The sequence below is a fragment of the Oncorhynchus mykiss genome, chromosome 29 (genome assembly GCF_057628025.1).
Source record: "Oncorhynchus mykiss isolate SJ-2025 chromosome 29, ASM5762802v1, whole genome shotgun sequence".
Lineage (NCBI taxonomy): Eukaryota > Metazoa > Chordata > Actinopteri > Salmoniformes > Salmonidae > Oncorhynchus > Oncorhynchus mykiss.
In genome coordinates this window covers 14,158,413-14,184,006 of record NC_143050.1, presented here as the reverse complement: position 1 = coordinate 14,184,006, position 25,594 = coordinate 14,158,413, and the positions used below count along the sequence as shown (strand labels likewise).

At 43.1% G+C, this 25,594-nt stretch overlaps 1 protein-coding gene across 5 annotated transcripts in view; it reads left to right on the top strand.

The window, feature by feature from the left end:
• nrxn2a (neurexin 2a) overlaps window positions 1-25,594 on the top strand; it is a 391,484-nt gene that overhangs the window by 339,865 nt on the left and 26,025 nt on the right. For all 5 annotated transcript variants that reach the window (XM_090226564.1, XM_090226562.1, XM_090226563.1 and 2 more), the window contains one exon: window positions 2,954-3,135. In XM_090226564.1, the coding sequence (XP_090082690.1) occupies window positions 2,954-3,135 (182 nt within the window). The remainder of the gene's footprint in view (window positions 1-2,953; window positions 3,136-25,594) is intronic.

The window sequence follows — 25,594 nt, the reverse complement described above, 5'->3', positions numbered from 1 at the left end:
CCAAGGTCTTGGCAGAATGACCCTATCATGGCATTGTCTAATGTCATATCTAGGGTGTTCCTAATTCGCAGTGTGTTGCTTAGGGCACTATCCTAAGTGGATAACTACATGATAAGTCTACAGCTGTAAGGCCCAAGCTTCAGGCAATCTACAGGGATGACCTATAGACCTCTGTGGAGAAACTGGTGAGTACTGTAGCTACAGTATAGAGTCAAAGGCCTCAGTGTAGAAAAATGTTTTTGCTAAGATTGGGATTTTTTTGGCCCCTTAAGTGATCCGATCATAAATCCTCATTAAATGTTCCGTTGTACGTGTGTGTTTGTGTGTTTATGCTTACATAAGCGCACATGCCAAGCGAAAGAACCAAGTATCCTGGTAGGTTGCAAAGTCATCAGATAATTTCCAGGTCAATGCCTGGAGGTCAGTAAGAATTGATGTCGACCTCAAGACATGTGTTAAGGGGACCTGTAGTAGTTGTCCTACACGTCAATGTGTCTTAAACCATTGTAGTGGTGATAGGTATGAAGGAGTCTATTTCATAGCTATGTAATCCACTGAGGAGCAAGCCTTGCGACGGAAGTGCTCTCTAAGCACTGAACCAGTCGTACGCGGTGTGATCATGGTTCATGACTTCTAATAACTTTCCTCCTGAATGGAGGGTTCTATTTATTAGTGGCATGTGTGTTGACCATCAGAAGAGTGTTCTGGAGATTCCCTTCCCCGTGTTGCAATCTGAGTGACTACAAACTCCTCTGTCGCTGTTATCAAAAGCAATTTGACTTGTGAGGTCTCTAATCCTCTTACTGATTGTGGCTGGACTGACTGTGCTGGTATTGGCGCTGGTACTCAAGGGGACCAGTTATCCTACCGATTTATGGAATATTATCCTACCGGAACACATGATTAGAGCACTTTACTATTATAGTTGAAACAACACATGGAAAATCATGACTATTTTTGCCATTTGTTTTGGAGGTGGAAGTCCACTGGACTTCTTTTACGACCAGTGTGGTACACCTCAGTGCTATCTTATATGTGTTCTAAGATAATCCCAGTCTAGGGGCCTGTCTGCTCCTCACTGTTCTCATAGGGGAGTTTACAACTAGATTTGTTTTCTGCTCTGGCGGCCTCGTACGGTGTTGCACGTAATCTCGACCCCCCCAACGGCCTTGATGAGGCTCATCATGGGTCTGGGCTAGTATTCCCCCCTTTTGTGTCTCGGGACCCCCCCCCCCACCAGCGGTTGGTGTTGGCATTCGAGGCACAAACTAATAGGTAGGACCTTATGTACGAGTTGTCAGCGGCCGCGTTGAGAATGGCTGTAACCATTCAACCAAATCTCCTGGTGTTTGTGCTTCAAAAAAGAGACGATTCCATGACGCCTGATGTAATGTCTGGCCTCACGGGGGCGTGGCCACTGACTAGTTAAAAATGTACGAGAGCGTAGATCAGCTTTAATATTGCAGGTATAGTTTTGGGTAACAAAAACTATATAGGGATATATATTGTTATAAGTGTCAAGAGGATTATACAGTATGTATGAGACTCATTCAAGTGATTCATATCTTGACATGAATCAGTGTGATTCATAGTATTCAGTGTGATTCATAGTATTTAGTGTGATTCACAGTATTCAGTGTGATTCATAGCTTACTCCCATACGTCCACATGAATTATTCATCTCAGTTTAACTCAATGCACAGTGTTGACTCCCTGGGCAGGGCAAGACGTACTACTGCAGCATACTGCAACTCAATAGCCTTGTAATTACAGTTATGCTGGCATGTTTGGACATGGTGGCACCTTGCCCACTCTGCAGTACTGGCAGGTTTACATAACCTAATGCCAGATCCATGTCAGCTCAACTGACAGCCTACACCACTCATGGAAGTGGTAGGTGTGATGCAATTCCTGTATAATAGTGTTCCAATGGGACACAAGAAAAGCACACGAATGCATAAAACAAATTGTGAGATCATGGGCTGTGTCTGTTTTAGTGTTTTAAATGTGTGCTGAAATTTGAAACGTGACATTGTGGGGTAACTTGGGGGAATAAGCTATAACAATGTATTACTGGAAACACGCACACAAAGAAACAAGAATAAGAAATATGAAATACAAAATAAAGTAAGTAAGTATAATACATACAAGAAATATTCAAAAAGTTAGTTCTAATATCATTGTCTGCATGTGCAGGGATACTGGAGTGATGGAGGTAGATATGTATAGGGGTAAGGTGAGTAGGCTACAAGATATAAGATAAACAGACTAGCAGCAGCTTGTATGTGAGTGGGTGTGGGTGTGTGTAGAGTCACTCTAAATGTATGTGCATATTATGTGTGAGTGAACAGATGATGGAGTGAGTGTTTGTGTGTGTGTTGGAGTGACAGTGACAGGGCCCTGTGAGTGGGCATAGAGACAGTGTGTAGGGCCCTGTGAGTGGGCATAGAGACAGTGTGTAGGGCCCTGTGAGTGGGCATAGAGACAGTGTGTAGGGCCCTATGAGTGGGCATAGAGACAGTGCAAATACTAAAATAACAGGTCAATAAAGATACAAGGTAAACTCGGTCCGTGTAGCTATTTATCAGTTGTATTGATTGCTTGGGGATAGAAGCTGTTCAAGAGCCTGTTGGTGTCAGTCTTGATGCGCCGGTGTATGACATGTTGTTTCTGCAAAGGGAATAATGGCTTGTGTTAGGGAATGTGATGAAGCTGTCACAGTCTTGTACTTGGAAAGAAAATAGGCATCTAAATTTAGGTTGAGTGTTACTGAAGAGAAATCTCTGTAAAGATAGTACGGTCTGATGGGAAGAAATGAAAAAAACCTATCCTGAAGGAACGCTCACTAACAACTCTCTCTCTCTCTAATAATGTCTCCCCCTTCTCCCTCAATATCCTGTCCCTATCTCTCAATCTCCTTATAATATTTCTGTTTGTCTCCATTTTTCCTTAGCTGGGACCACGTATATCTTTGGGAGAGGAGGAGCCCTCATCACGTACATCTGGGCCCCTAATGAGAGGCCGAGCACCAGAGCTGACCGCCTAGCTGTGGGCTTCAGTACTCAACAGAAAGACGCCATCTTGGTCAGAGTGGAGAGCACCAGTGGACTGGGAGACTACCTGCAGCTGCACATAGTAAGGACAGGAGGGTACTGTGGGATAGGGTAAAGGATCAGGGATTAGGACCCCTTTTCTATTGGGGTTGAGAACAAAGGCTTAGGATGAGCTCATAGGCTGACTGTACAGAATCCTGAAATGCTCTTGCTGGAGATTTTGGAGGACTAATTGAGGTGCTTAGAAAGACTGTGTTAATTGATAAAATGACTCTCAATTTCCATAGAAAAGGACATATGGCAATTATTACTCATGATATCTATGATTAGTGCCCGGAAAGTATGCACCATGTATCTGGATTAGCAGGAGAGAAACAATGCAAGTGTTTGCTCATTAAAATAGCAGGGGGCAGAGATTGTTATGGCAGTACATCCCACTGGCAAATGCTTCGTTGACCTCTAGCTCATTACTTGCAATTAGAATTCCAGTAGAAAACGATGCAGTTAAACTGTTTCATCTGAATTCATTATTAATTCAATATTCACAGTGCTCGCATGCTATGTTACCCTAGCTGTTTAACACTAGGATAGCAGATGCTGAGCCCAACAGTAGCGTAGTGTGTGCTATTTTCTAAAGAAGCCATGACCAAAAGTATGTGGACACCTGCTTGTCAAACATCTCATTCCAATATCATGGCCATTAATATGGAGTTGGTCACCCCTTTGCTGCTATAACAGCCTCCACTCTTCTGGGAAGGCTTTCCACTAGATGTTGGAACATTGCTGCTGGGACTTGCTTCCATTCAGCCACAAGAGCATTAGTGACTGCTCCTAGAGTCCAATGGCAGTGATACTTGGCATTGCTCATGGTGAATTTAGGCTTGGGGTAGGCTGCTCGGCCATGAAAACCCATTTCATGAAGCCCCCGACAAACAGTTATTGTGCTGACTTTGCTTCCAGAGGCAGTTTGGAACTCGGTAGTGAGTGTTGCAACCGAGGACAGATGGTTTTAATACACTACCCGCTTCAGCACTCGGCGGTCCTGTTCTGTGAGCTTGTGTGGCCGTTGTTGCTCCTAGACGTTTCCACATCACAATAACCTCACTTATAGTTGACCGGGGCAGCTCTATCAGGGCATAAATTTGAAGAACTGACTTGTTGGAAAGGTGGCATCCTATGACGGTGCCACGTTGAAAGTCACTGAGCTCTTCAGTGTTATTCCATTCTACTTCAATGTTTGTCTTTAGAGATTGCATGGCTGTGTGCTTTGATTTTATATACTTGTCAGCAACCGGTGTGGCTGAAAAAGCTGAATCCACTAATTTGAAGCATTGTCCACATACTTGTGTATATATAGTGTATGTTATGTCCCTGTTTGAGTCCGAGCCCAAACACAGCTGACCCAGATGGTGGTTAAAGGAGTAGCTTGTTCCCCAGGGGGAGTGTGTTTGTTTCTTCAACAACCCTGTTACAATTATACTGTATAAGGAACACGAGAAGCTACCTGGTGAGCTGACAACAAGGGAATCTACAGTTGATTTGAGAGTCAACGGCAGCATTGACACCATAGACTATAAACAGTATGTGTTAGGGAATCTGCTGTAAATAAATGAATTCACTCTTTTTGAAACAGCATGCGTATAGATCCTGTGTTGGTTTATTGTTTATGACCCTCTTATTTTCATGGATTGTTTATTTGTTACCAATAAAGAACCAGAGATGGGAGGGGTTAGAACTAGAGGATGAAAGTGTAAACTGCCTTATAGATGACATTTTATGCCCAGGTTATTCAACAAAACTGCAAAAAAATTAAAATAATATTTATAGCTTCATTCTGAGGAAGAGGTGTAACATGTCAAATAAGGATTTATGCTTAGATCAAAGCTATGTCTAATATAGTATGATGGCATCTATTGCCACCATAAAAATGTTGCTTCTCATGTCATGGTTGTTGCTCTAGGAGAAGGTTTCTGCAGTAACTAAATTACCACCACCAACAACAACCTCTAATCCAATTGGTCATGAACGTGACAGCATTCAGAAGGAGGTGCAGGAGCAGCACTGTGTTGAGCTAAGCTGTTGGCTTCAGGTTATCCACATCTCAGAGAGAGAGAGCAGTGGATGATAGGATGAATGCAAGTAACAGAATATATGATATGCAGCATGTCTTGTCTTTCGTCCTGCACTCAACTTGCTGCAGTTTAGGCGCCAGAGGCGGGTTTCTCCATTGTAAGCCATTAGTCACTAAGCCATGGAGTCTAGGGTTGGATCCACAGGGTCTTCAGGCAGGAGCTGCTCACTGATGGAGGGGTGTGTGTGTGTGTGTGTCTGTGTGTCTGTGTGTGTGTGTGTGTGTGGGTGTGTGTGTCTGTGTGTGTGTGTGTGCACCGGCGTGTGTTAGCATGTGTGTGCCAGCACTGGTGTCTGGCAGTCTGAGTGGAGGCCTCCTCTGAGTGTGTGTGATGAGTGTATTGATTATTCCCAGCACAGGGTTGGGTGATTAATTTGCTGACATAAAGTAGGCTTTGGTTAGTTACAGAGCAAAGAGTCTCCACCTGGTACCACCCGGGCCCTCTCTTTCTCTCTGAGGGGATGTGGAATGAAGCAGCAGTTGGGCCCAGAAAGAGCCCTCTCTGTCAGGATGAGCATGATGGATGAAAGGAGTTTGACGGCCATTTAGGCGTGATGACAACTTCCTGCTGAAAAGCTGATAGAAAAAATGTGTACCTGTTTCAATACCTGTCAAATAGACTATGGCAATCTACCCTAAAACATTGCATCTGCAAATGGAAGGACTTTATTTGTAAAAATTTAGCGAGTAATAAAGTGTCAAATTGAAATATGTATTGTTACCCCTGGATCTGAGGCATAATCCTCTTGCATGGAACATCATGTGATGCTGTCTGGTGTGTGATGGAGCTGTTTAGCCGTTAGCAAGCAGGGGAGTCGCGACTGATTATTGGACATAGGGACATGTTCAAACAATCCCTTTTAACAAGAGATTTGCAGAAAAAAAGTTAAGTGACAAGCTAAAGGATCATTTTATTTCATCATTTGAGGAGAGACAAAGAAGCTTGGCTGATGAGAAAGTAAAGAGCTGGAACCCTTCCTAGAGTAATTAGCTGAACCCACCCGTCTGCTTGATTAATACTTACATGAAATTAGCCTCCCCCCCAGCTGTGGCCCATTATGCTACTTAGTTAGCATGCAGTGATAAAGGCTAGTGCTTTGGATTCATTCGTAAATAATAGCATTGGGAAATTGCATTGTCTGCTGTGCTGTATATAAAATGTTGAAAGATTGTACATTCTTGGTATCTATGGATGAGAGCTAGAGAGCCCCGGAGTCAAGGCATTATTGTGTGCATGTCATGCACACAAGTTGGTTCACCATGTTGCCCTAACCCTGGCCCGCCTTCCCCATGCCCTAATGAGCCTGACCTCTCTTCATGTGCTTCAAAAGATGGTGCTTATTCAGGCCGTTTATCATTGGGGAAAAAAGTAAACTTATTGGGTGGCTCTCCCATTGACAAAAAATGCAATAGCAGCTGGGTATGGTCTACCTAGTTCATTGACTGTATATCAACCAGAAAAAATGAGGGAGTGGGATGCCTCGCTTCCTCTTCTGTCTCTGGTGCTTCCTTATGCACAGGCAGCAGCCAGCACTCTGTATGTACCCTGAGTCATCTGCCCTGTCCATGGTGCTGAATTGGCTACACTGGCTGAGTCATGTTCAAGGCTGGATTAATGCAGGGGCTTACCGGAATGCCTTCCTAATATTGAGTTGCACCCCCCTTTGCCCTCACGACAGCTTCAATTCATCAGGGCATGGACTCAACAAGGTGTCGAAAGTGTTCCACAGGGATGCTGGCCCATGTTAACTCCAATGCCTCTTACAGTTGTGTCAAGTTAGCTTGATGTCCTTTGGGTGGTGGACCATTCTTGATACACACGGGAAACTTTTGAGTGTGAAAACCCAGCAGCGTTGCAGCTCTTGACACAAACCTGTGAAGTGGATTTAACAAGTGAGCTTTCACCTGGATTCACCTGGTCAGTTTATGTCATGGAAAGAGCAGGTGCCCTTAGTGTTTTGTATACTCAGTGTATATTATATATGTAATATATATATATATATTGCAACCACCAACCACAGGAAGATTCAGGAGCTCGCTCTCAATGAGTGTAGACAGCCTGCTGCTGCTCTGCTAGTTGTCAGATGGGGGAAGGAGAGGTGGTAGGGGGGGTCCTGCCTTGATTGGGTAACTGATTAATACAAAAATAAAAATAAAAATAATAATTTATACATTTGACTGGTCAAGTGTGCGAGTCAGGGGCTACGCCCAAGAGGCAAAAAGGCAAAAATAAATTGTAAAATAATTCTTATTATTTTGTATTACTTTTTTGCCTCTTGGGCCCCCTATTATTATTTTATTTTATGACTTTACATTCATTTATCTGAGTACTGTTATTTATTTAATCCACAAACTATGTTTAATTGTTACCCAGTTAAATTAATCATGTAACAATTACCACATTAGGTTTTGGGGCACCATGGAAGAAGTTGTTTAGAGGGTTACCTTGAATCAAATACTCATTCTGAACTCTGAACGACCGTAACCTTCTTGGATCTTACATGAGAAAAGGGACCCTAGTGGACTGACAAGGTATGATGGTGGGAAGGGGCTTCATTATTTATTTATCTTGGGCGGAACCAAGCCTTCTCGGCAAGTTGTTGGCCTTCCAGCTGTATGGCTCTGATTGTCCGAAAGGGGTCACCCTTTTTCCGTCTTCTACTCTTGTTCACTCTGGAAGATAACCAGCCATGTCAAGGGTTCCCATTGGTGATGAGCGTAGTAGGATAGTCTCACTTAAATTCGCTTTGACTTAAGACAGCTATTCAGCTGTACCAGTGATTGTCTGAGATGAGCTTCTCTCCTCTTCCTCCTCTTGTTGGTATTCAGGATTCGGACCACAATAGACATGAGCTGCAGCTCTTCGTCTCTCTGGTCTAAAGGAAGGTGAGTTTATTACTTCACCCCGTGTTGAGGTTCAGAGTTCCAACCATTTAAAACACGTAGCTCTCGCCTCACGTTTCCTGGTCTGATGTTAATTTCATCACCAAGCCTTTATGCACTGTTGGTCAAACGGGGCATTCATTGATGCTAACAAGCTGTCTGACCTCACTCGGGGTGTGGCTACTTAATGTGCAAAGGATATCAAAAACTATTATCTCATTAGAAAACTAAAATCACATTTCTATCTTAACACAAATACTTTCATCATTGTTCATATTTTATGCAAAACATTTTTATTTATTTTTATTTCACCTTCATTTAACCAGGTAGGCTAGTTGAGACCAAGTTCTCATTTACAACTGCGACATGGCCAAGATAAAGCACAGCAGTTTGACACATACAACAACACAGTGTTACACATGGAATACAGTCAATAATACAGTAGAAAAAAGAAAAATCTATTTACAGTGAGTGCAAATTAGGTAAGATAAGGGAGGTAAGGCAATAAATAGGTCATGGTAGCGAAGTAATTACAGTATAGCAATTAGACACTGGAATTGTAGATGTGCAGAAGATTAATATGCAAGTAGAGATACTGGGGTGCCAAGGAGCAAGATAAATAAATAAATACAGTATGCGGATGAGGTAGTTGGATGGGCTGTTTACAGATGAGCTATGTACAGGTGCAGTGATCTGTGAGCTGCTCTGACAGCTGGTGCTTAAAGCTAGAGGGAGATATAAGACTCCAGCTTCATTGATTTTTGCAGTTCCTTCCAGTCATTTTCAGCAGAGAACTGGAAGGAAAGGCGGCCAAAGGAGGAATTAGCTTTGGGGGTGACCAGTGAGATATACCTGCTGGAGTGCGTGCTACGTGTGGATGCTGCTATGGTGACCAGTGAGCTGAGATAAGGCGGGGCTTTACCTAGCAGAGACTTAGCAGATGACTTGGAGCCAGTGGGTTTGGCGACGAGTATGAACCGATGGCCACCCAACGAGAGCGTACAGGTCGCAGTGGTGGGTAATATATGGGGAGTTGGTGACAAAACGGATGACACTGTGATAAACTGCATCCAATTTGTTGAGTAGAGTGTTGGAGGCTGTTTTATAGATGACATCGCTGAAGTCGAGGATCGGTAGGATGGTCAGTTTTACGAGAGTATGTTTGGCAGCATGAGTGTTATTGCGAAATAGGAAGCAGATTCTAGATTTAATTTTGGATTGGAGATGCTTAATGTGAGTCTGGAAGGAGAGTTTACAGTCTAGCCAGACACCTAGGTATTTGTAGTTGTCCTCATATTCTAAGTCAGAACCGTCCAGAGTAGTGATGCTGGATGGGCGGGCAGGTGCGGACAGTGATCGGTTAAAGAGCATTCACTTAGTTTTAATTGCATTTAAGAGCAGTTGGAGGCCACGGAAGGAGATTTGTATGGCATTGAAGCTCGTCTGGAGGTTAATAACACAGTGTCCAAAGAAGGGCCAGAAGTATACAGAATGGTGTCGTCTGCGTAGAGGTGGATCAGAGAATCACCCACAGCGAGAGCGACATCATTGATGTATACAGAGAAGAGAGTCGACCCAAGAATTGAACCCTGTGGCACCCCCATAGAGATTGCAAGAGGTCCGGACAATAGGCCCTCCGATTTGACACACTGAACTCTATCAAGAGAAGTAGTTGGTGAACCAGACGAGGCAATCATTTGAGAAACACAGGCTGTTGAGTCTGGCAATAAGAATGTGGTGATTGACAGAGTCGAAAGCCTTGGCCAGGTCGACAAATAAGGCTGCACAGTAATGTCTCTTCTCGATGGCGGTAGGAAGGTACGGTGGGATTCGAAATGGTCGGTAACCTGTTTGTTGACTTGGCTTTCGAAGACCTTAGAAAGGCAGGGTAGGATAGATATAGGTCTGTAGCAATTTGGGTGTGGAGTGTCTCCCCCTTTGAAGAGGGGGATGAAAGCTTTCCAATCTTTGGGAATCTCAGATGATATGAAAGAGAGGTTGAACAGGCTAGTAATAGGGGTTGCAACAATTTCTGGACCCAAAGAGAGGGTCCAGATTGTCTAGCCCGGCTGATTTTTAAGGGTCCAGGTTTTGCAGTTCTTTAAGGACATCAGCTATCTGGATTTGGGTGAAGGAGAAATGGGGAGGCTTGGGCGAGTTGCTGTGGGGAGTGCAGGGCTGTTGAACAGGGTAGGGGTAGCCAGGTGGAAAGCATGGCCAGCCGTAGAAAAATGCTTATTGAAATTCTCAATTATCGTGTATTTATCGGTGGTGACAGTGTTTCCTAGCCTCAGTGGAGTGGGCAGCTGGGAGGAGGTGCTCGTATTCTCCATGGACTTTACAGTGTCCCAGAACTTTTTTGAGTTTGTGCTACAGGATGCAAATATCTGCTTGAAAAAGCTAGCCATAGCTTTCCTAACTGCCTGTGTATATTTGTTCCTGACTTCCCTGAAAAGTTGCATATCACGGGGGCTATTCGGTGCTAATGCAGAACGCCACAGGATGTTTCTGCGCTGGTCAAGGCCAGTCAGGTCTGGAGAGAACCAAAGGCTATATCTGTTCTTGCTTCTACATTTTTTGAAAGGGGCATGCTTATTTAAGATGGCGAGGAGGGCACTTTTAAAGAATTACCAGGCATCCTCTACTGAATATCCTTCCAGGATTCCTGGGCCATGTCGATTATGAATGCCTGCTCGCTGAAGTGTTTTAGTGAGCTTCTGATAGTGATGAGGAGTGGTGGTATTCAGACACGGCTAGGACATCCGGGTTGGTGGAGTGGGCTAGGGCAGTGAATAAAACAAACTTAGGGAGGAGGCCTCTAATGTTAACATGCATGAAACCAAGGCTTTTACGGTTACAGAAGTCAGCAAATGATAGCGCCAGGCACTACAGGGCCTGGATTAACCTCCACATCACCAGAGGAACAGAGGAGGAGGAGGATAAGGGTACGGCTAAAGGCTAAAATAACTGGTCGTCTAGTCTGTTCATATACAGTCCCTTGCGAAAGTATTCGGCCCCCTTGAACTTTGCGACCTTTTGCCACATTTCAGGCTTCAAACATAAAGATATAAAAGTGTATTTTTTTGTGAAGAATCAACAACAAGTGGGACACAATCATGAAGTGGAACGACATTTATTGGATATTTCAAACTTTTTTAACAAATCAAAAACTGAAAAATTGGGCGTGCAGAATTATTCAGCCCCTTTACTTTCAGTGCAGCAAACTCTCTCCAGAAGTTCAGTGAGGATCTCTGAATGATCCAATGTTGATCTAAATGACTAATGATGATAAATACAATCCACCTGTGTGTAATCATGTCTCCGTATAAATGCACCTGCACTGTGATAGTCTCAGAGGTCCGTTAAAAGCGCAGAGAGCATCATGAAGAACAAGGAACACACCAGGCAGGTCCGAGATACTGTTGTGAAGAAGTTTAAAGCCGGATTTGGATACAAAAAGATTTCCCAAGCTTTAAACATCCCAAGGAGCACTGTGCAAGCGATAATATTGAAATGGAAGGAGTATCAGATCACTGCAAATCTACCAAGACCTGGCCGTCCCTCTAAACTTTCAGCTCATACAAGGAGAAGACTGATCAGAGATGCAGCCAAGAGGCCCATGATCACTCTGGAGGAACTGCAGAGATCTACAGCTGAGGTGGGAGACTCTGTCCATAGGACAACAATCAGTCGTATATTGCACAAATCTGGCCTTTATGGAAGAGTGGCAAGAAGAAAGCCATTTCTTAAAGATATCCATAAAAAGTGTCGTTTAAAGTTTGCCACAAGCCACCTGGGAGACACACCAATCATGTGGAAGAAGGTGCTCTGGTCAGATAAAACCAAAATTGAACTTTTTGGCAACAATGCAAAACGTTATGTTTGGGGTAAAAGCAACACAGCTGAACACACCATCCCCACTGTCAAACATGGTGGTGGCAGCATCATGGTTTGGGCCTGCTTTTCTTCAGCAGGGACAGGGAAGATGGTTAAAATTGATGGGAAGATGGATGGAGCCAAATACAGGACCATTCTGGAAGAAAACCTGACGGAGTCTGCAAAAGACCTGAGACTGGGACGAAGATTTGTCTTCCAACAAGACAATGATCCAAAACATAAAGCAAAATCTACAATGGAATGGTTCAAAAATAAACATATCCAGGTGTTAGAATGGCCAAGTCAAAGTCCAGACCTGAATCCAATCGAGAATCTGTGGAAAGAACTTAAAACTGCTGTTCACAAATGCTCTCCATCCAACCTCACTGAGCTCGAGCTGTTTTGCAAGGAGGAATGGGAAAACATTTCAGTCTCTCGATGTTCAAAACTGATAGAGACATACCTCAAGCGACTTACAGCTGTAATCGCAGCAAAAGGTGGCGCTACAAAGTATTAACTTAAAGGGGCTGAATAATTTTGCACGCCCAATTTTTCAGTTTTTGATTTGTTAAAAAAGTTTGAAATATCCAATAAATGTCGTTCCACTTCATGATTGTGTCCCACTTGTTGTTGATTCTTCACAAAAGAATACAGTTTTATATCTTTATGTTTGAAGCCTGAAATGTGGCAAAAGGTTGCAAAGTTCAAGGGGGCCGAATACTTTCGCAAGGCACTGTATTCAAGGCATAATGTACAGACAAAGGTATGGTAGGATGTGGATACAGTGAGGGTAAACCTGTGCATAGAGTGACAATGAAAGAGATATTTTCCCTAGAAATATCATTTAAACCGCATGTGTGGTAGGTGGAACTAAAGTGTTAAATAAGGCGTATTGAGCAGGGCTAGAGCCTCTACAGTGAAATAAGGCAATAAATACTAACCAAAACAGCAATGGACAAGGAATATTGACGTTAGTGAGAGGCATGCGTAGCCGAGTGATCATGAGTCCAGTGAGTGGCTTCAGGCAGCTTGTGGGCCGGGGATAGCAAGCCAAAAGAAGGGCCTTGGAGGGACGTCGCGACGGAAGGAAGTCTGTTGTGGCCCCCTTGTGCTATTACATCGGCAGACGGATCAACAGGGCTCCGTGTGGTAAACCAGGCCAATTGGCAGAATATATTTTGTGGCAAAGAATTTGTCCGATGAAAACTTGACAGATAAAGGGGGTATCCTTTCCAAGTTACTTTATTGGGTCCATACAGTTTTTAATAACATCACAAAATTAAAAACAATATTACATTTGTTTTCCATAATTCCCAACTGACCACTTCCCCCATTGTTGTTCTATTATCACTTTTTGGACTTGAGAGTTTTGGGTTTTTGTCTATGCACAAAGACATTCCTTTGGTTGATACTAAAGAGCAAGATAGAGAGTCTCCCTCTCTTGTAATTTACGACCGGGTGTGAACGGTCGACCATCCAGCAGCTCCCCATCTCCCCTCTGTGGGAGAGAGAGAGGCCTGGTTACTGTCCCCTCCCCACCAGTCTGATCTGACCCATTCTGATCCTCACAGGACAGTCATGACAGTGTCCATAGGGAACTGAATGGGAACTGCCTATGTACTATATTTCTATGGTTGGTTGTGGCTGTCTGTTTGCCTTTTGCAAATTTCAAAATACAATCGTGGGAAAAACGGTTAGGACATCTACTGTGTGCATGACACAAGTCATTTTTCCAACAATTGTTTACAGACAGATTATTTCACTTATAATTCACTGTATCACAATTCCAGTGGGTCAGAAGTTTACAGACACTAAGTTGACCGTGCCTTTAAACAGCTTGGAAATTTCCAGAAAATGATGTCATCACTTTCGAAGCTTCTGATAGGCTAATTGACATCAGTTGAGTCAATTGGAGGTGTACCTGTGGATGTATTTCAAGGCCTACCTTCAAACTCAGTGCCTTTTGCTTGACATCATGGGAAAATCAAAAGAAATCAGCCAAGACCTCAGAAAAAATTGTAGACCTCCACAAGTCTGGTTCATCCTTGGGAGCAATTTCCAAACGTCTGAAGGTACCACGTTCATCTGTACAAACAATAGTACACAAGTATAAACACCATGGGACCACGCAGCCGTCATACCGCTCAGGAAGGAGACGCGTTCTGTCTCCTAGAGATGAACGTACTTTGGTGTGAAAAGTGCAAATCAATCTCAGAACAACAGCAAAGGATCTTGTGAAGATGCTGGAAGATACAGTTACATAAGTATCTATATTCACAGTAAAATGAGTCCTATATCGACAACCTGAAAGGCCACTCAAAAAGGAAGAAGCCACTGCTCCAAAACTGCCATAAAAAGGCCAGACTACGGTTTGCAACTGCACATGGGGAGAAAGATCATACTTTTTGGAGAAATGTCCTCTGGTCTGATGAAACAAAAATAGAATTGTTTGGCCATAATGACCATTATTATATTTGGAGGGAAAAGGGGGATGCTTGCAAGCTGAAGAACACCATCCCAACCATGAAGCACGGGGGTGGCAGCATCATGTTGTGGGGTGCTTTGCTGCAGGAGGGACTGGTTCACTTCACAAAATAGATGGCATCATGAGGCAGGAAAATTATGTGGATATATTGAAGCAACATCTCAAGACATCAGTCAGGAAGTTAAAGCTTTGTCACAAATGGGTCTTACAAATGGACAATGACCCCAAGCATACTTCCAAAGTTGTGGCAAAATAACTTAAGGACAACAAATTCAGGGTATTGGAGTGGCCATCACAAAGCCCTGACCTCAATCCTATAGAAAATTTGTGGGCAGAACTGAAAAAGTGTGTGCGAGCAAGAAGGCCTACAAACCTGACTCAGTTACACAAGCTCTGTCAGGAAGAATGGGCCAAAATTCACCCAACTTATTGTGGGACGCTTGTGGAAGGCTACCCGAAACGTTTGACCCAAGTTAAACTATTTAAAGGCAATACTACCAAATACTAATTGAGTGTATGTAAACTTCTGACCCACTGGGGATGTGATGAAAGAAATAAAAGTTTAAATGTATCATGCTCTCTACTATTATTCTGACATTTCACATTCTTAAAATAAAGTGATGATCCTAACTGACCTAAAAAAGGGAATTTTTACTAAGATTTTATGTCAGGAATTGTGAAAAACGGAGTTTAAATGTATTTGGCTCAGATGTATGTAAACTTCCGACTTCAACTGTATATACTGTATATATATCCTCCTAATATTATACAATATGTGTGTCGCTTCATTGGCCTGGGGTATTGTTTGTTCGAATTCAAGACAAGATTGATCTCAGTTTGTCAGTGTTAGACTAGACACTCCTTTCGATCATTTATGTGATGTTAAAAAAGATTCAGCTAATAATGTCTTCTATCATGTAAATGCTGTAGAATTTCATGAAATGCATTTTTAAAAGGCCAAATTTGTTCTGGACCCAGTTAACAAATGTTCTCCATGTTTGGAAATTCTAAAAATGCCTCTGCTCAACTGTTGCCTATGCCACATCGCAAATGTTATTATGGTTTTATTATAAAGGGTATTTTTCTTCAACAGTAAATTGAAGAGGGAGTGGGGGAGGGGGCTATGAATTCTATATCCGGCCCTGGTTGTGTTAACGCTGTCCATGGTGCTGGATGGACTAAATGCTGGCTGAGCTGTGAGTGCTGTATCTCTTTGTTTTTTCTGAGTTGTCAGTTGTTGTATATGGTCAACACAATTTACCTGAAAAGACGATTAGTGGAACTTCAAACAGGCCTCTCGGCCATGTGCGAGTTCCAAATAAACTTGTTAGTGAGGCAGATTGGTGAATGCAGGGTGCTGTTTCAACACTGAGCCTCCTGTCCATATCTGACTGTTTCTGCTACTATGTCTGTGACTGGTGAGCAGCTGCCAGCGGCAGTGTCCCTCCTCTGGGAAATCAGCTTTTTAGCAGTGTGTTTCCCCAGGACAAATGTGATTAAAAGCAAAGGGGGATCTGTGACAAGGCGGTGCATGGTGTAATAACCACACCTGTTCTTGAAAGATGGTGCTCCTTTCATAAAGGAAGTCTTGCTCTTTTATTCTGTTACAACACTTGATTGTCCAGTTATGCTACCTTTATTGAGTGCAGCTTGATTGTGTTATCCTGGAGTGACAGTCATTGTTGCCTGTTGCTATTCAAGAGATTTGATTTGCAGATCTCCACCATTTTAAATTCTCATCCCTCATTTATGTTTTCCTTGCTTAATTCACATTTTCAAATCCCATTATATTCTTTCTAGCCTCTAAAATTGGTCGAAACTAGACTGCTTATGTTGCTAAGATGCACGTTGCTGAAAGATGAGACACACAACGCTACCAAAATAGACCCATTTCCTGATGTTCTATTCAATTGACACTAATTGTGTGGCCTGTTTCTGTGCAATTGGACCTTTTAGCTTTTTCTCACCGTCTGCTGCATACTCTCCTAATTGCTCTCTGGAGGGTGGGTCTCTTACCACCCATAACTTTCCATTTTCAACCGCACCACTGAATGGCCCTGTCTTTCTTTACATGCTCCATAATATGCGTTAGCTGTGTATGCTTTGTGTTGGTTTCTAGAAGAGAAGGAGACCCACAAACTGTTGAAAATGAGGAAAAATACCAAAACTTTGTCTTACATTTTTTTTAAAGAGAGATGATTTATTGAGTCATCATGATGCCGGGAAAAGCAGATCAATATTGTCGGGGTTTCTGCTATGTTCAACAAGATATATGGATGTAAGTACACCTGTGGTTGCAATCTCTATTTCTGCTCTTCTCCTCTTTTGAATGGAAATTCTATGTTTTTGTTTGTATGCGTTAGCTGGCTTTAGAGTGCACCCTGCATTCCCTTGTGTCCTCAGAGCTTAAAAAAGAATTTGAAAATAGATGCACTTTAGTCTTCGCACATGGAAGGTGGAAATAGCAATGCCTTAACCATGAGCTATTCCTTCTATCACATATCCATATCGCCCGTCTCGGCTATCACATATCCATGTCGCCCGTCTCGGCTATCACATATCCATGTCGCCCGTCTCGGCTATCACATATCCATGTCGCCCGTCTCAGCTATCACGTATCCATGTCGCCCGTCTCGGCTATCACATATCCATGTCGCCCGTCTCGGCTATCACATATCCATGTCGCCCGTCTCGGCTATCACATATCCATGTCGCCCGTCTCGGCTATCACATATCCATGTCGCCCGTCTCGGCTATCACATATCCATATCGCCCGTCTCAGCTATCACATATCCATATCACCTGTCTCAGCTATCACATATCCATATCGCCTGTCTCAGCTATCACATATCCATATCACCTGTCTCAGCTATCACATATCCATGTCACCTGTCTCAGCTATCACATATCCATATCACCTGTCTCAGCTATCACATATCCATGTCACCTGTCTCAGCTATCACATATCCATATCACCTGTCTCAGCTATCACATATCCATATCGCCCGTCTCAGCTATCACATATCCATATCACCTGTCTCAGCTATCACATATCCATATCGCCCGTCTCAGCTATCACATATCCATATCACCTGTCTCAGCTATCACATATCCATATCGCCTGTCTCAGCTATCACATATCCATATCGCCCGTCTCAGCTATCACATATCCATATCGCCCGTCTCAGCTATCACATATCCATATCGCCCATCTCGGCTATCACATATCCATATCGCCCGTCTCGGCTATCACATATCCATGTCGCCCGTCTCGGCTATCACATATCCATGTCGCCCCTCTCGGCTATCACATATCCATGTCGCCCCTCTCGGCTATCACATATCCATGTCGCCAGTCTCAGCTATCACATATCCATATCGCCTGTCTCAGCTATCACATATCCATATCGCCTGTCTCAGCTATCACATATCCATATCGCCTGTCTCAGCTATCACATATCCATGTCGCCCGTCTCGGCTATCACATATCCATGTCGCCCCTCTCGGCTATCACATATCCATGTCGCCCCTCTCGGCTATCACATATCCATGTCGCCCGTCTCAGCTATCACATATCCATATCGCCTGTCTCAGCTATCACATATCCATATCGCCTGTCTCAGCTATCACATTTCCATATGTGACTCACCACCTGGATTCTTTTTTACATTGGATAGAATTAGAGACTCAGAGCTACAAAATTGTATATCATAAACTGCATTTGAGGAAACAATGGGAAAGTAAATCTGCTTGAAAGATGATCAACTTGTAAACTCACTTTTGAGAAAACCGTCTTTCAATGTTTTGGTCCTACTATAAGAGAGCCCTTCTTTGTCTACACCCATTCAGCATTGTTCACACCCATCTCTCACACCCATTGCCCCACCCATCTCTTTAGGATTGATCTGTGCGTTCTGTACTAACTTGCCAGCTAATTCCAGACTTCTAAGAGAGAGAGAGAACAGCTCACTGAACATTACTCGCCCTAGCAGAGCTGGTTAGGTTTTTACAGTATGTTATCCAGAGAGTTGGTGACTGCAACTGCACTGTCAGATTGTCTGTGTTTTGCATTCAGAATGCACACTGGACTCTCTGGCCAATAAGTAGTGTTGTTCCGAAAGCTCTGACCTCACAACGACAGTCAAGCACCCAAGCTAACTGGCTAAATTTGGCTAGCTACTTCCAGACACATAATGAGAGAACCCCCCCACTCTGACCATTTTACTCCCTCTATCAGAGCTGGTTAGGCAGTTGTCATGTTATCCAGAGCGTTGGTGACTGTCACAGTGCAGCTGGCAACAACTGAATTACGCTTTGTTGCCACCGCTTACTGACACGGACATATTCAACGGGTGTTGAGCGTTCAAAAATGCATCAGTTATTCTGCGCTCTGGCACACTAAGACGAGAGTCTTTTGTTAAGAAATTGTGCTAGATAGCTATTTAACAGTACACTAACTTGAAATGAAAATACTCAAAAATAGAGTGGAGTATTTTGTTAAGACATGTAGCTAGCTAGCTAGCTAAACAATGGACCATAATCACAACTCATGACGTTACTAGCTAACCAACCAGGTTCTATGGCTATAACTAGTCAAGGAAATGTGTCTGAAATACGAAGAATAAGATCATACACATAATGTTAGCTAGCGACCCAGCCTGCTAACGTTAGCTAGCTAACAGTACACTTGAAATGAAACCACTTTCTGTCCAAATTAGAAATGTGTAATATCTGAAAATGTAGCTAGCTAGACTATCTTACCAGTATACATCATGGTTGGACGCATCTCCTGTCCAATGCCATGCATGGCTGCCTTTGGTTTGATGTAATCCAGACTGGTGTTTTTTCCATCTACTGAGCTATCATACTCGAATTCCACTGATTTCAAAACTCGGTCCTCCAGAAAGTGGAGAGCATGCATACACACAACGTTAGCTAGCTAACAGTACACTTTAACTTGACATTAGGTTTATGCAGTTTTACTACACTATAAAAAAATGTAAAGCCAAGTTTGACATAATTACCTAGACATACTGACCAGCTCCAATAGACAGACACGTGCTATATGGCAGACCAATCCAAACTCATCTCTCAGCATGTCTAGCCCACTCCTTATCTCAGCCAATCATGGCTAGCGGGGAAGGTTGCACCCTTTTTCTGTTGCTAAACCAACTGGGCTTGTAATTTAACAATTGTATTCATATTTACAGATGGCATACAAGTTTGATATTAAGGCACATGGTAGTTCACATGTTCAAGAAGGTATTTCTGCCAAAAAACGCGTTTTGATTCCTCAAATATTTTTTTCCGTTCAAACAGCTCTCCTGTGAAGTCGAGACTTGCGACATATGCCTAGTTTCCTGAATCGGGTCACATATCACCTGTCTCAGCTGTCATATATCCATATCACCTATGTCAGCTATCTCTGTCTTTTATTTATATACACATCCATTTCCTGGTTCAAAGTGCACAGATACAGTCCCTTTAGAGTGGTGAGGAGAAAAGGGAAACAGCAGACTATTGTTCTCTAGGAAGGGATACTCTGTTCCCTGCAGTCCAATCACAGAGCAGCCCTGATGTCACGTGTGGTTCTGAAGAGCAGGTTGTAACAGGACAGTGTCTTAGGGGAGCAGAGCCTTGGCAGAGAGGCCCTATGGGGTGGCATCAGACAGTCAGCATGTTTAGAGAGGCTGGCCTCTCCAGCTTATGCCACATAGATCCTTGTCTCACAGTGTTATCTCAGCAGGAACCTTGTAACCAAGTCATTATTCATTCATCGCTCTCCAACTTCTTACTCCTTTATTAATTGGAAAGAATAATAACATTTAGACCACCTGCCTCCCTTTGTATTCCAAAGTATTTGAAATGTTTAGTGTTTTGGCTTTTAATGACACTGTGACTACTCTACTTTATCCTTTGATACCAGGAGTTGGAACCTAAATTATTTTCCAGTCATTTAGTTCTGAGTAGAACCATCTTGTTTTTCGTTCCTTTCCACTGTTCCAACCAGCAAAATAAAGTTTGGAAATGGTTAGAACCCCCAAAAAGTTATGGTTTATAGCGTTCCATTCTGTTCCTTTTTAAACTTCTGAATTCAATTTAATTTTGTACATTTAGCTCAACATTAAATTACTTCACCAATCAGTGTCAATAGAACAACTTGCTATGGAGCTATATCGATTGGACAGACAAGTGTACGGTGAGAGATGCAACTGAAATTTTGAGAGTGCAAGAGAGAGTGGTGGAGGAGGCTTGGCTTGAAGCGCTGGGCATCTTGTTATGACTTGCATTATCTGAATTGTACCCACAGAATTACCCCTACGGAGGAACGGCTTTTATGAAGAAACTTTAAATGTCTTTGAAATTCTGAGGGTTAGCTTATGTTGGACCAGAGCGAGCTAGCTACTTAGCTAACAAGCTTGTGTGTGCAGAGTGGCACCAGAATTTAAATAAAAACATGTCTTACCTTTTTGGAGTTAATAAATCCAATGGGAAATGTTATAACTATAGCATCCTTAACTAGCATTGAAAAAGTTCATCCTTTCTTCTGCAAATATATATCGCACCCTAATTTCTGAATCACGCTTGTAACGTCAGTAGGCTACACCGGTCTATGCTTTGAAAAGGGCAGGGACAGGTAGCCTACACATGCACACTGGCAAAGATTTTCAGCTGGCAGGCACTGGGAGAAGTTTCTGAGGGACAGAGTGAGGGCTTTCCACGGGCACTTTGTTGCATCTTTTTCAAACCCTGTTTGAAATCTGGCCCAAATGTTACGACAAGGCCATAGGCCATCTGTACTGTGTGTGCCATGGAACTGAAGAGTAGATGCATGTGGGTACAGGCAGCTGCACCCAGACAGAGTGGTTCAGTCAGTGGGTCTGTATGTTCCAAACGGTGGGAAGCCAGATGCCTGGGAAATACCCCCACAATGTTCTTGTCACAACAGCAGGGTGGGAGGCTAACAATGGCCTCTCCTGACAGAACCTGTCGGACCTTGTTATTACCAAAGCATATGCAGACAGGAGAATCTGAACAAAACTGACCATGAAAGACCTAGTCTTAATTCACCAGAACAAGGAAAAATGCTGCCCTAAGTTAGCTGTCAAGCAGGTGTTGTGGAGCATGTTGACTGGGTGGTGCTATTGAGCCAGCAGAGCGAGAGAGAGAGAGAACAGGCATGTTGTATGTGATCAGATGGGCCTGTTCAAATCCTTTCCTGATTTATGACTGTCCTGCCCAGAGAGTAGGGGCTAGCTGGGCTGACTTAGGTCCAGAGAGCCCCATGGCTGCTTTATGAATTCTACATGGCATGCCCCAAGTGGAATGAGAATTTAACCGTGGGCGAGACTGCAAAATAGCAATGCTGTGAACAGGGGATTGTCAAAGAGGGAATAAGAAAAGGTGACTTTCAAGCGCCTCAATAAACCAAATAAGACAATGTTGCTAGGGGGGGGGGGGGGGGGGTTCAACATCCTGATGATCCACCCATATCCTGTCTGATGTTTAACGGCTCTTTTTGGGACATGCTTACTGTACTATTCCAGGGAAATATTTCTGCTGAAATATCTCTTATGTCTCAGCATGGTTGTTTCTCTAATGTTTATTTTAATTGTACTTTTATTTAATTAAGCAGGGAGTCACCATTGAGACCAGGGTCATATAGAATGACTTGTTTAAAACCGAAGCTAGTTAAATGGTTTTGAGTTATCATATATTAATTTCCAATATGCATGCAGACCTTCATTTAGGATTTTACCCAATTGTCAGATATTAGTTTACGCTGTATCCTGTACATATGACATATTAAGCTTGGTTTTGACTTGTACTGGAACTCCATTTCCTATCCATCTCAAGACGTTTTCTGAGTCTTCACTGTGGCAAATATAATATTGTATAATGTATATGGTATGTGAGTGCATTAGCATGTGAGGGTTGCTGGGAAGACTTACATCTAAGAGGTTTATCTCTCTGTTCACTCATCTGAATGTGATTATCCAGCTGTCAGGAGGGAGGAGCAGTTGTGTCCCCGGCTAGCTGCAGCCCTCAGCTCCTGAGGCCATGGGAAACTCAAGTCACTGCAATATTCACAATGACCACAATTTGAAGAGACCACAGGCCTTTTTCTTTGCCTTGCAGCAGCCCACCAATGTGCTGGGACTGGTAGGAAGGCACTGTACCTCCAGACCAGATTAAACCAGAGAGTTCCCCTGGCTGTTGGAAATGCATCAGTAGGCTGGGTTCATATCCTCCCGCTCCTCTTTCTAAGAACATGGCATGGTCCAGTCTACAGTACTTTGATGGGATGGGGGTGTGGAGTGCAGTGTGCAACATGATGCTCACATCACATATGTGATCAACCAGCTTGATTCTGTCTTATGTAGCAACATATAAAATTGTGTTTTTTTTTACATTGGAATCAGAGCTAGAAATGGTATATCAAACACTACAGTTGAGGAACAATGGGAAAGTAATTCTGCTTTGAAAGTTGATAAACTTGTAACCTCACTTTTGAGAAAATGGTCTTTGAATGTTTTGGTAAGCCTACTGGAGAACTCTTCTTTGTCTACACCTATTCAGCATCGTTCCCACCCTCTTAAGCCTTAGCCCCACCCATGTCTTTAAGGATTCACATGAGGCCATGTACTAAACAACCAAAGATTTCAAGACTAGATGCTGGTTTATACTACGTCTATCGACAGTTGTCGCAGTGACATCATGAACATTCTATTGTCGTCCGACATCAAACTTGTCATTGTCGTTAAGAAAAAGTTTAAACACAAAAACTACAGGCTGGATGACATCAGCAGCCTGGTGATGCAAAATAGCATAACTGGTGTAACACCGTTTAAAAATAATTTTATTATATGTCAATATAGCAAACCAGGCAACTAAAAGCAACTTTCTAAACAATGTTTCGGGTCGTTTCTAGATTGTTCGCTAAATAGCTAATGTTAAGTTCACTGGATAGCCAGTTCAAATAATGACCATATCATATAGCTGACAACATCTTCACTTTAGCTAATTTGTCTTATTTATTACAAGAAAATTAATTCACAACAAGATAATTATTTACAAGTTAATGGCGAACCAATTACAGAAGTTGTGAGTCTGACGAAATAAAAGCAGGGCATTCTACCAGAAAATTTTAGAACTTGGACACTGTCTCGTTGGCCTAACGTTATATCCTCATTTGACTTTAGTGTAGGTCATGCTCTTCACATTACCGTCTCTGGTAAATACATACTATATCAAATAAAATCAAAGTTGATTTGTCACATGCACAGGATACAGAAGTGTTACTTGTTACTTGCAGAGAGTATTTTGGTTAGACATGTAACTAGCTAGCTAAACAATGAGCCATAACTCCAACTCATAACCTTACTATCCTGCATGAATCTGCAGGTAGCTAACCAACCATGTTCAATGTTAGCTAGCTATCTATCATTAGGCTATAACTAGGAATGCAAATGGCTCTGAGATACGAATAATGTTACTACACAGATCATACACGTAACGTTAGCTAGCGAGCCAGACAGCTAATGTTAACTAGCTAGCTGACAGTACACTTTAACTTGAAATGAAAATAACTTTCTGACAAAATTAGAAACGTATAATATCTGAAAATGTAGCTAGCTGGACTATCTTACCCGTATATATGGATGGACGCTTCTCCCTCTCTGTCACGGATGCCATGGTTGCCTTAGTTTGAAGATGTAATCCAGAGACAGGTATTTTATACAACAGCCTTCTGTGTGTTCTCTTTTCGACTCCACCAGCATATTTGCAATCAAACGGCAGAATTTTCTCCATCTCCTTAGTAATCATACTCTAATTCAACTGGGCATTCCACTGATTTCAAAACTCGGTCCTCCAGAAGGTGGAGAACAACACTTTTTCAGTTCCACTACGTTATATATTTCAAAAAAGCAGCGTTAGAAAGGATTACCTACACATACTGAGTAGTTCATGTTATAGACAGAAGCTACATGGCAGACCATCTCTCAGCATGTCCAACCCATCCATTATATCAGCCAATCGTGGCTAGCAGGAAGGTTCCTGTCCTTTTCCGTGGCTAAACCAACTAGGCTCGTAATTTAACAATTGTATTCATATTTACAGATGGCATACACGTTTGTGTCAAACGCATTTTGATACAAATAAAAAGTTAACGTTCAAATGCCTCTCCTGTGAAGTAGTGATTCTCAACATAAGCCTAGTTTCCTGAAACAAGTCACATATTAAGACATAGTCCCTCCTACGCTCAAACAAACACACTAAAGACAGGAACACGCGAACATTGCTATGATCCTCTAAATGTACCACCCACACACTGCTGGGGGGGGGGGTCACTGTCAGGGACAGAGGTGTGGGCGAAGGAAACGGTTTCTACAGTGAGACTCTGACTGTCAATCAACCGTAGTGGGGGTTTCTGCTCAACAGAACAAGATCCAGGGCTCTCCTCCTTGGGTGGTTACGTGAGCACACATCAACAGCTCAACATGTCCCCTTTGCTGTTATTCTTAGCCATTTTCCCCAGACACAATGATAAATAACACGGTGCCTACATTTTAAATAGTTGCAAAGTTGCATTCCCCCCCGCCACACCTGACATGTGAACTAAAGTGTGCTGGGAGCAGGCTGAGCACACAGGTGTTAGCAACAGCATGGCATATTAGAGGAACAGAACGCAGGTAGTGGTGAGGGCACACTGAGCAGCTGGGCCAGTGACCGTGGCCATGGCCTAAGAGTGGGAGACACCCTGAGCCTGTGCTTTACACACAGCGTACAGGGGCATGCCTTTGACTGGTACAGGCAAGCTATTTTGAGGCACCGCAGGGGTGAACCGGAGGGCAGTAAATAATCGAGAAGAACATGTCCTCTCCTTTCTGCCCTCCCATGCAGCCTATACACACCCCACAGGCAGCCGGAGGAAGTAACTCTGATCTGTGTTGGAGGTTCCAGCTGTGAGAGAAGATGCGGAGAGAGGGATGGGTCAGGTCAGCCCCAGCCCTAGCCTCCAGCCCCCACCATCCAGCCCAGGTCCCTGCTGCACAAGGGGAAATGTCACCCTGAATCTCCATGAAAAGAACTGATGGGGTCATTGAACATCACACAAAGGGGATCTTTCCGCATGAGAAATGTATGGTGCTCAGGAGGGGCTCT